Source organism: Taudactylus pleione, unplaced genomic scaffold, assembly GCF_031769625.1.
Source record: "Taudactylus pleione unplaced genomic scaffold, aTauple2 ptg003125l, whole genome shotgun sequence".
Classification (NCBI taxonomy): domain Eukaryota; kingdom Metazoa; phylum Chordata; class Amphibia; order Anura; family Myobatrachidae; genus Taudactylus; species Taudactylus pleione.
Window position 1 is genome coordinate 355,349 of NW_028287484.1, and position 12,139 is coordinate 367,487.

General features: G+C 45.8%; 1 protein-coding gene across 1 annotated transcript in view; it reads left to right on the forward strand.

Annotated features, from left to right (window-relative positions):
- KIF9 (kinesin family member 9) overlaps positions 1-12,139 on the forward strand; it is a gene marked incomplete at its 3' end in the record, with an annotated part of 97,271 nt that overhangs the window by 37,534 nt on the left and 47,598 nt on the right. Inside the window, exon 12 of the mRNA XM_088466418.1 lies at positions 1,624-1,728. Coding sequence (XP_088322544.1) covers positions 1,624-1,728 — 105 coding nt within the window. The remainder of the gene's footprint in view (positions 1-1,623; positions 1,729-12,139) is intronic.

A 12,139-nucleotide genomic window follows, 5' to 3' on the forward strand; every position in this document is an offset into this window, starting at 1 on the left:
TGGCATTGAGCATGTGATTATTGATAAATGGGAACTAAAACCAAAATCTTAGCACTAATAAATTATAATGCAAAACAGCAACAATTGATGTATTAAATAACTATTGAATAAATCAATCAAATCAATTAATAATATTACAAGCAGCAGATACTATCATGTGCCTGTGGTGACACACTAAAAACCACCTGGAAAACCAGGTGTTACAAAAATGAACAAAATGTTAAGAAATATCTGCGCTAATAGTTAATAAATGTAAATAAAAGGTGTTCCAAAAAGAATGAATGAAAGCAGATAACCACAATGACAAAAATTTAACTAAAACATATATTATTATTTACTATAATAAATTCATTGACCGGTCAATAAAGACAATATAAATTCATAAATAGAAAACAATTATAACACTATTGAAAACTAAGCATATATAAAATGTAAATAAATAGCAGAATCAATACACAAGAGTAAATTAATAATAATGATGATATGAATCTTAATATTCTAATCAGTCACTGGAGGAGGTGGATCCAAAAAGTAAATATAAAAATATATAAAAAATGCAAATAAGCGTTAGTTTGTCTGTATCTTAGATAATTAGTGAGCAATCCCACCGGTATAGTGCTGGTATTACCAGACTGCCTGTATCTTCATTGGAAATCAAGTCACATAGGTATCTACCAATATCCCGGGTACAGGTATACTTGCTGCAGAGACTGTATGCGGTGGAGGAGGCTTCGGAGAGACAACGAGTGAGCGGCCCCTTACTGATCTGGTGTCAGTGTGTCCATCCGGCCGCGTCTCAATCCTGCCTCAACACACCAGGCGTTGGCCGTTTGTCCAGCGGAACCGCAAGTCACGTAAGCCGGTGGGGGTAAGCTTAGCTCAATAATGGGTGCAGGTGTCAAGTACAGCAGGGTCCAAAACAGGTTCCACTGATGCGTTTCACTCCACAACCATGGGGCTTTATCAAAGAGGCAAGTATACCTGTACCCGGGATATTGGTAGCTACCTATGTGACTTGATTTCCAATGAAGATACAGGCAGTCTGATAATACCAGCACTATACCGGCGGGATTGCTCACTAATTATCTAAGATACAGACAAACTAACGCTTATTTGCATTTTTATTTTTACTTTTTGGATCCACCTCCTCCAGTGAATAATTAGAATATTAAGATTCATATCATCATTATTATTAATTTACTCTTGTGTATTGATTCTGCTATTTATTTACATTTTTTATATGCTTAGTTTTTTATTTTTCAATAATGTTGTAATTGTTTTCTATTATGAATTTATATTGTCTTTATTGACCGGTCAATGAATTTATTATAGTAAATATATTTTTTACTTCAATTTTTATCATTGTGGTTATCTGCTTTCATTCATTCTTTTTGGAACACCTTTTATTTACATTTATTAACTATTAGCGCAGATATTTCTTAACATTTTGTTCATTATTGATAAATTGGCCCCATAGGCTTTATTATCATGTTACTGTTCTTTCCTTCATCACTCACAGTCTGCTGCTCCGTCACTACCCCACAGGCAGCGCGATCTGTGGTTTCTCCCTAAAGCGACTGCGCTGTGTGTGACATTTACTCCGTCATCCTATCTCCCATCCAGGCCAAGCATACACATGTTACCTATGAGCCATTCAGCGCGAGCCAGATCGCAGAGATTAGCTCACAAGTGCAGAGATTCCTGGATGGCACGCTGGAGGAGATTGATGTGAGTACGGGTGGGACTGGCAGATACCCTCGCTGTAACAGCCGGCATTATCTGAAAGAGCGAAGAATGAAACTTCACCCAATGACTTCTGGGTAGAAATATGCAAACAAGTTGGCAATCTGTGCGCCCGGGGCAGTTTGCTCTTCAGCGTACACAGAGCCACAAATCTCACTAACAGACAGACTGTTAGACCCTTGTTAGCTCTCATCAGTGCAGGACCTGGATCAGTGGATAGTGTTGTGTATGGACCTGGATCAGTGGATAGTGTTGTGTAGGAGCCAGGATCAGTGGATAGTGTTGTATAGGGACCTGGATCAGTGGATAGTGTTGTGTAGGGACCTGGATCAGTGGATAGTGTTGTGTAGGGACCTGGATCAGTGGATAGTGTTGTGTAGGGGCCTGGATCAGTGGATAGTGTTGTGTAAGGACCTGGATCAGTGGATAGTGTTGTGTAGGGACCTGGATCAGTGGGTAGTGTTGTGTAGGGGCCTGGATCAGTGGGTAGTGTTGTGTAGGGGCCTGGATCAGTGGGTAGTGTTGTGTAGGGGCCTGGATCAGTGGGTAGTGTAGTGTAGGGACCTAGATAAGTGGATAGTGTAGTGTAGGGACCTGGATCAGTGGATAGTGTTGTGTAGGGACCTGGATCAGTGGATAGTGTTGTGTAGGGACCTGGATCAGTGGATAGTGTTGTGTAGGGACCTGGATCAGTGGATAGTGTTCTGTAGGGACCTGGATCAGTGGATAGTGTTCTCTAGGGACCTGGATCAGTGGATAGTGTTGTGTAGGGGCCTGGATCATTGGCTAGACTTGTGTAGGGGCCTGGATCAGTGGATAGTGTTGTGTAGGGACCTGGATCAGTGGATAGTGTTGTGTAGGGGCCTGGATCAGTGGATAGTGTTGTGTAGGGGCCTGGATCAGTGGATAGTGTTGTGTATGGACCTGGATCAGTGGATAGTGTTGTGTAGGGACCTGGATCAGTGGATCGTGTTGTGTAGGGACCTGGATCAGTGGATCGTGTTGTGTAGGGGCCTGGATCAGTGGATAGTGTTGTGTAGGGACCTGGATCAGTGGGTAGTGTTGTGTAGGGACCTGGATCAGTGGATAGTGTTGTGTAGGGACCTGGATTAGTGGATCGTGTTGTGTAGGGGCCTGGATCAGTGGATAGTGTTGTGTAGGGACCTGGATCAGTGGATCGTGTTGTGTAGGGACCTGGATTAGTGGATCGTGTTGTGTAGGGGCCTGGATCAGTGGATAGTGTTGTGTAGGGACCTGGATCAGTGGGTAGTGTTGTGTAGGGACCTTGATCAGTGGATCGTGTTGTGTAGGGACCTGGATTAGTGGATCGTGTTGTGTAGGGGCCTGGATCAGTGGATAGTGTTGTGTAGGGACCTGGATCAGTGGGTAGTGTTGTGTAGGGACCTGGATCAGTGGATAGTGTTGTGTAGGGGCCTGGATCAGTGGATATTGTTGTGTAGGGTCCCGGATTAGTGGATAGTGTTGTGTAGGGGCCTGGATCAGTGGATAGTGTTGTGTAGGGACCTGGATCAGTGGATCGTGTTGTGTAGGGGCCTGGATCAGTGGATAGTGTTGTGTAGGGACCTGGATCAGTGGATCGTGTTGTGTAGGGACCTGGATCAGTGGATAGTGTTGTGTAGGGGCCTGGATCAGTGGCTAGACTTGTGTAGGGACCTGGATCAGTGGATGGTGTTGTGTAGGGGCCTGGATCTGTGGATAATGTTTTGTAGGGACCTGGATTAGTGGATAGTGTTGTGTAGGGACCTGGATCAGTGGATAGTGTTGTGTAGGGGCCTGGATCAGTGGATGGTGTTGTGTAGGGGCCTGGATCAGTGGATAATGTTGTGTAGGGACCTGGATTAGTGGATAGTGTTGTGTAGGGACCTGGATCAGTGGATAATGTTGGGTAGGGACCTGGATCAGTGGATAATGTTGTGTAGGGACCTGGATCAGTGGATCGTGTTGTGTAGGGGCCTGGATCAGTGGATAATGTTGTGTAGGGACCTGGATTAGTGGATAGTGTTGGGTAGGGACCTGGATTAGTGGATAATATTGTGTAGGGTAAGCCAGCTCACAGTGCCCCTGGTCTCATCACATGTATGTATTGTTATTATGATGGGAAGCCGCCCTGTATACAGCTGTAAGAGGTCCATGCACTTATTCATACATAGATACATAGGGCCTGACATAGAAGTGGACGTGTGTGTGTATGTAGCTGTATGTGTATGTCACATGTGTGTGTGTAGCTGTATGTTTATGTTGTGTGTGCTGTGTGTGTGTGTGTGTATGTAGCTGTGTGTGTGCATATGTAACTGTATGTGTATGTTTGTGTGTGTGTGTAGCTTGTGCGTGCTGTATATGTATGTAGCTGTATGTTCCTGTACGTGTGTGTGTGTATGTAGCTGTATGTGCCTGTACGTGTGTGTGTATGTAGCTGTATGTGTATGTTGTGCGTGTGTTCTTGTATGTATGTAGCTGTAGGTGACTGTGCTGTGTGGGTGTAGCTGTATGTGCCTGTGCTCTGTGTGTGTAGCTGTATGTGCCTGTGCTGTGTGTATGTATGTAGCTATGTGTATGTGCCTGTGCTGTGTATGAATGTAGCTGTGTGTGCCAGTGCTGTGTATGAATGTAGCTGTATGTGCCTGTGCTGTGTGTATGTATGTATGTATGTAGCGGTGTGTGTGTCTGTGTTGTGCTGTGTGCGTGTGTATGTAGCTGTGTGTGTGTATGAAGCTGAATGTGCCTGTGGTGTATGTATGTATGCAGCTGTGTGTGTGTGTGACTGTGCTGTGTATGAATGTAGCTGTATGTGCCTGTGCTGTGTGTGTGTAGCTGTATGTGCCTGTGCTGTGTGTGTGTAGCTGTATGTGCCTGTGCCAAGTGTAGGTATGTAGCTATGTGTGTGTGCCTGTGCTGTGTATGAATGTAGCTGTATGTGCCTGTGCTGTGTGTATGTATGTATGTATGTAGTGGTGTGTGTGTATGTAGCTGTATGTGCCTGTGTTGTGCTGTGTGCGTGTGTATGAAGCTGTATGTGCCTGTGCTGTATGTATGTATGCAGCTGTGTGTGTGTGACTGTGCTGTGTATGAATGTAGCTGTATGTGCCTGTGCTGTGTGTGTGTAGCTGTATGTGCCTGTGCTGTGTATGAATGTAGCTGTATGTGCCCGTGCTGTGTATGAATGTAGCTGTATGTGCCTGTGCTGTGTATGAATGTAGCTGTATGTGCCTGTGCTGTGTGTATGAATGTAGCTGTATGTGCCCGTGCTGTGTATGAATGTAGCTGTATGTGCCTGTGCTGTGTATGAATGTAGCTGTATGTGCCCGTGCTGTGTATGAATGTAGCTGTATGTGCCCGTGCTGTGTATGAATGTAGCTGTATGTGCCTGTGCTGTGTGTATGAATGTAGCTGTATGTGCCTGTGCTGTGTATGAATGTAGCTGTATGTGCCCGTACTGTGTATGAATGTAGCTGTATGTGCCTGTGCTGTGTATGAATGTAGCTGTATGTGCCCGTGCTGTGTATGAATGTAGCTGTATGTGCCCGTGCTGTGTATGAATGTAGCTGTATGTGCCTGTGCTGTGTATGAATGTAGCTGTATGTGCCTGTGTTGTGTATGTATGTAGCTGTGTGTGTGTATGAAGCTGTTTGTGCCTGTGCTGTATGTATGTATGCAGGTGTGTGTGTGTGCGCCTGTGCTGTGTATGAATGTAGCTGTATGTGCCTGTGTTGTGTATGTATGTAGCTGTGTGTGTGTATGAAGCTGTTTGTGCCTGTGCTGTATGTATGTATGCAGGTGTGTGTGTGCGCCTGTGCTGTGTATGAATGTAGCTGTATGTGCCTGTGCTGTGTATGAATGTAGCTGTATGTGCCTGGTGCTGTGTGTGTGTAGCTGTATGTGCCTGTGCTGTGTGTATGTATGTAGGTAGCGGTGTGTGTGTGTATGTAGCTGTATGTGCCTGTGTTGTGCTGTGTGCGTGTGTATGTAGCTGTGTGTATGAATGTAGCTGTATGTGCCTGTGCTGTGTGTATGTATGTAGCTATGTGTGTGTGCCTGTGCTGTGTATGAATGTAGCTGTATGTGCCTGTGCTGTGTGTGTGTAGCTGTATGTGCCTGTGCTGTGTGTATGTATGTAGGTAGCGGTGTGTGTGTGTATGTAGCTGTATGTGCCTGTGTTGTGCTGTGTGCGTGTGTATGTAGCTGTGTGTATGAATGTAGCTGTATGTGCCTGTGCTGTGTGTATGTATGTAGCTATGTGTGTGTGCCTGTGCTGTGTATGAATGTAGCTGTATGTGCCTGTGCTGTGTGTGTGTAGCTGTATGTGCCTGTGCTGTGTGTATGTATGTAGCTATGTGTGTGTGCCTGTGCTGTGTATGAATGTAGCTGTATGTGCCTGTGTTGTGCTGTGTGCGTGTGTATGAAGCTGTATGTGCCTGTGCTATATGTATGTATGCAGCTGTGTGTGTGTGTGCCTGTGCTGTGTATGAATGTAGCTGTATGTGCCCGTGCTGTGTATGAATGTAGCTGTATGTGCCTGTGCTGTGTATGAATGTAGCTGTATGTGCCTGTGCTGTGTGTATATGTATGTATGTAGCGGTGTGTGTGTATGTAGCTGTATGTGCCTGTGTTGTGCTGTGTGCGTGTGTATGAAGCTGTATGTGCCTGTGCTGTATGTATGTATGCAGCTGTGTGTGTGTGTGCCTGTGCTGTGTATGAATGTAGCTGTATGTGCCCGTGCTGTGTATGAATGTAGCTGTATGTGCCCGTGCTGTGTATGAATGTAGCTGTATGTGCCTGTGCTGTGTATGAATGTAGCTGTATGTGCCCGTGCTGTGTATGAATGTAGCTGTATGTGCCTGTGCTGTGCATGAATGTAGCTGTATGTGCCTGTGCTGTGTATGAATGTAGCTGTATGTGCCTGTGCTGTGTGTGTGTAGCTATATGTGCCTGTGCTGTGTGTATGTATGTATGTAGCGGTGTGTGTGTGTATGTAGCTGTATGTGCCTGTTTTGTGCTGTGTGCATGTGTATGTAGCTGTGTGTGTGTATGAAGCTGTATGTGCCTGTGCTGTATGTATGCATGCAGCTGTGTGTATGTGTGTGTGCCTGTGCTGTGTATGAATGTAGCTGTATGTGCCTGTGCTGTGTGTATGTATGTAGCTATGTGTGTGTGCCTGTGCTGTGTATGAATGTAGCTGTATGTGCCTGTGCTGTGTATAAATTTAGCTGTATGTGCCCGTGCTGTGTATGAATGTAGCTGTATGTGCCCGTGCTGTGTATGAATGTAGCTGTATGTGCCTGTGCTGTGTGTGTGTAGCTGTATGTGCCTGTGCTGTATGTATGTATGCAGGTGTGTGTGTGTGTGTGCCTGTGCTGTGTATGAATGTAGCTGTATGTGCCTGTGCTGTGTGTATGTATGTATGTAGCGGTGTGTGTGTGTATGTAGCTGTATGTGCCTGTGTTGTGCTGTGTGCGTGTGTATGTAGCTGTATGTGCCTGTGCTGTATGTATGCATGCAGCTGTGTGTATGTGTGTGTGCCTGTGCTGTGTATGAATGTAGCTGTATGTGTCTGTGCTGTGTGTATGTATGTAGCTATGTGTGTGTGCCTGTGCTGTGTATGAATGTAGCTGTATGTGCCCGTGCTGTGTATGAATGTAGCTGTATGTGCCTGTGCTGTGTATGAATGTAGCTATGTGTATGTGCCTGTGCTGTGTATGAATGTAGCTGTATGTGCCTGTGCTGTGTATCAATTTAGCTGTATGTGCCTGTGTTGTGTATGTATGTAGCTGTGTGTGTGTATGAAGCTGTTTGTGCCTGTGCTGTATGTATGTATGCGGGTGTGTGTGTGTGTGTGCCTGTGCTGTGTATGAATGTAGCTGTATGTGCCTGTGCTGTGTGTATGTATTTAGCTATGTGTGTGCCTGTGCTGTGTATGAATGTAGCTGTATGTGCCTGTGCTGTGTATGAATGTAGCTGTATGTGCCCGTGCTGTGTATGAATGTAGCTGTATGTGCCCGTGCTGTGTATGAATGTAGCTGTTTGTGCCCGTGCTGTGTATGAATGTAGCTGTATGTGCCTGTGCTGTGTATGAATGTCGATGTATGTGCCTGTGCTGTGTATGAATGTAGCTGTATGTGCCTGTGCTGTGTATGAATGTAGCTGTATGTGCCTGTGCTGTGTGTGTGTAGCTGTATGTGCCTGTGCTGTGTGTATGTATGTATGTAGCGGTGTGTGTAGCTGTATGTGCCTGTGTTGTGCTGTGTGCGTGTGTATGTAGCTGTGTGTGTGTATGAAGCTGTATGTGCCTGTGCTGTATGTATGCATGCAGCTGTGTGTATGTGTGTGTGCCTGTGCTGTGTATGAATGTAACTGTATGTGCCTGTGCCGTGTGTATGTATTTAGCTATGTGTGTGTGCCTGTGCTGTGTATGAAATGAATGTAGCTGTGTGTGCCTGTGCTGTGTATGAATGTAGCTGTATGTGCCCGTGCTGTGTATGAATGTAGCTGTATGTGCCCGTGCTATGTATAGCTGTATGTGCCTGTGCTGTGTGTATGAATGTAGCTGTATGTGCCCGTGCTGTGTATGAATGTAGCTGTATGTGCCTGTGCTGTGTATGAATGTAGCTGTATGTGCCCGTGCTGTGTATGAATGTAGCTGTATGTGCCCATGCTGTGTATGAATGTAGCTGTATGTGCCCGTGCTGTGTATGAATGTCGCTGTATTTGCCCGTGCTGTGTGTGAATGTCGCTGTATGTGCCTGTGCTGTGTATGAATGTAGCTGTATGTGCCTGTGCTGTGTGTGTGTAGCTGTATGTGCCTGTGCTGTGTGTATGTATGTATGTATGTAGCGGTGTGTGTTTGTGTATGTAGCTGTATGTGCCTGTGTTGTGCTGTGTGCGTGTGTATGTAGCTGTGTGTGTGTATGAAGCTGTATGTGCCTGTGCTGTATGTATGCATGCAGCTGTGTGTAGGTGTGTGTGCCTGTGCTGTGTATGAATGTAGCTGTATGTGCCTGTGCTGTGTGTATGTATGTAGCTATGTGTATGTGCCCGTGCTGTGTATGAATGTAGCTGTATGTGCCTGTGCTGTGTATGAATTTAGCTGTATGTGCCCGTGCTGTGTAATGAATGTAGCTGTATGTGCCCGTGCTGTGTATGAATGTAGCTGTATGTGCCCGTGCTGTGTATGAATGTAGCTGTATGTGCCCGTGCTGTGTATGAATGTAGCTGTATGTGCCCGTGCTGTGTATGAATGTAGCTGTATGTGCCCGTGCTGTGTATGAATGTAGCTGTATGTGCCCGTGCTGCGTATGAATGTAGCTGTATGTGCCCGTGCTGTGTATGAATGTAGCTGTATGTGCCCATGCTGTGTATGAATGTAGCTGTATGTGCCTGTGCTGTGTATGAATGTAGCTGTATGTGCCTGTGCTGTGTATGAATGTAGCTGTATGTGCCTGTGCTGTGTGTGTAGCTGTATGTGCCTGTGCTGTGTGTATGTATGCAGCTGTGTGTGTGTGTCTGTGCTGTGTATGAATGTAGCTGTATGTGCCTGTGTAGTGTATGAATGTAGCTGTATGTGCCCGTGCTGTGTATGAATGTAGCTGTATGTGCCCGTGCTGTGTATGAATGTAGCTGTATGTGCCTGTGCTGTGTATGAATGTAGCTGTTTGTGCCCGTGCTGTGTATGAATGTAGCTGTATGTGCCCGTGCTGTGTATGAATGTAGCTGTATGTGCCTGTGCTGTGTATGAATGTAGCTGTATGTGCCTGTGCTGTGTGTGTAGCTGTATGTGCCTGTGCTGTGTGTATGTATGCAGCTGTGTGTGTGTGTCTGTGCTGTGTATGAATGTAGCTGTATGTGCCTGTGTTGTGTATGAATGTAGCTGTATGTGCCCGTGCTGTGTATGAATGTAGCTGTATGTGCCCGTGCTGTGTATGAATGTAGCTGTATGTGCCTGTGCTGTGTATGAATGTAGCTGTTTGTGCCTGTGCTGTATGTATGTATGCAGCTGTGTGTGCATGTGCCTGTGCTGTGTATGAATGTAGCTGTATGTGCCTGTGCTGCGTATGAATGTAGCTGTATGTGCCTGTGCTGTGTGTGTGTAGCTGTATGTGCCTGTGCTGTGTGTGTGTAGCTATATGTGCCTGTGCTGTGTGTATGTATGTATGTAGCGGTGTGTGTGTGTATGTAGCTGTATGTGCCTGTGTTGTGCTGTGTGCGTGTGTATGTAGCTGTGTGTGTGTGTATGAAGCTGTATGTGCCTGTGCTGTATGTATGCATGCAGCTGTGTGTAGGTGTGTGTGCCTGTGCTGTGTATGAATGTAGCTGTATGTGCCTGTGCTGTGTGTATGTATGTAGCTATGTGTATGTGCCCGTGCTGTGTATGAATGTAGCTGTATGTGCCTGTGCTGTGTGTATGTATGTAGCTATGTGTATGTGCCTGTGCTGTGTATGAATGTAGCTGTATGTGCCTGTGCTGTGTGTATGTATTTAGCTGTGTGTGTGCCTGTGCTGTGTATGAATGTAGCTATATGTGCCTGTGCTGTGTATGAATGTAGCTGTATGTGCCCGTGCTGTGTATGAATGTAGCTGTATGTGCCCGTGCTATGTATGAATGTAGCTGTATGTGCCTGTGCTGTGTATGAATGTAGCTGTATGTGCCCGTGCTGTGTATGAATGTAGCTGTATGTGCCCGTGCTGTGTATGAATGTAGCTGTATGTGCCCGTGCTGTGTATGAATGTAGCTGTATGTGCCTGTGCTGTGTATGAATGTAGCTGTATGTGCCCGTGCTGTGTATGAATGTAGCTTTATGTGCCCATGCTGTGTATGAATGTAGCTGTATGTGCCTGTGCTGTGTATGAATGTAGCTGTATGTGCCTGTGCTGTGTATGAATGTAGCTGTATGTGCCCGTGCTGTGTGTGAATGTAGCTGTATGTGCCTGTGCTGTGTGTGTGTAGCTGTATGTGCCTGTGCTGTGTGTATGTATGTATGTAGCGGTGTGTGTGTGTGTATGTAGCTGTATGTGCCTGTGTTGTGCTGTGTGCGTGTGTATGTAGCTGTATGTGCCTGTGCTGTATGTATGCATGCAGCTGTGTGTATGTGTGTGTGCCTGTGCTGTGTATGAATGTAGCTGTATGTGTCTGTGCTGTGTGTATGTATGTAGCTATGTGTGTGTGCCTGTGCTGTGTATGAATGTAGCTGTATGTGCCTGTGCTGTGTATGAATGTAGCTATGTGTATGTGCCTGTGCTGTGTATGAATGTAGCTGTATGTGCCTGTGCTGTGTATCAATGTAGCTGTATGTGCCTGTGTTGTGTATGTATGTAGCTGTGTGTGTGTATGAAGCTGTTTGTGCCTCTGCTGTATGTATGTATGCGGGTGTGTGTGTGTGTGTGCCTGTGCTGTGTATGAATGTAGCTGTATGTGCCTGTGCTGTGTGTATGTATTTAGCTATGTGTGTGCCTGTGCTGTGTATGAATGTAGCTGTATGTGCCTGTGCTGTGTATGAATGTAGCTGTATGTGCCCGTGCTGTGTATGAATGTAGCTGTATGTGCCCGTGCTGTGTATGAATGTAGCTGTATGTGCCTGTGCTGTGTATGAATGTAGATGTATGTGCCTGTGCTGTGTATGAATGTAGCTGTATGTGCCTGTGCTGTGTATGAATGTAGCTGTATGTGCCTGTGCTGTGTGTGTGTAGCTGTATGTGCCTGTGCTGTGTGTATGTATGTATGTATGTAGCGGTGTGTGTAGCTCTATGTAGCTGTATGTGCCTGTGTTGTGCTGTGTGCGTGTGTATGTAGCTGTGTGTGTGTATGAAGCTGTATGTGCCTGTGCTGTATGTATGCATGCAGCTGTGTGTATGTGTGTGTGCCTGTGCTGTGTATGAATGTAACTGTATGTGCCTGTGCCGTGTATGAATGTAGCTGTATGTGCCTGTGCTGTGTGTATGTATTTAGCTATGTGTGTGTGCCTGTGCTGTGTATGAATGTAGCTGTGTGTGCCTGTGCTGTGTATGAATGTAGCTGTATGTGCCCGTGCTGTGTATGAATGTAGCTGTATGTGCCCGTGCTATGTATGAATGTAGCTGTATGTGCCTGTGCTGTGTGTATGAATGTAGCTGTATGTGCCTGTGCTGTGTGTATGAATGTAGCTGTATGTGCCCGTGCTGTGTATGAATGTAGCTGTATGTGCCTGTGCTGTGTATGAATGTAGCTGTATGTGCCCGTGCTGTGTATGAATGTAGCTGTATGTGCCCATGCTGTGTATGAATGTAGCTGTATGTGCCCGTGCTGTGTGTGAATGTCGCTGTATGTGCCTGTGCTGTGTATGAATGTAGCTGTATGTGCCTGTGCTGTGTGTGTAGCTGTATGTGCCTGTGCTGTGTGTATGTATGT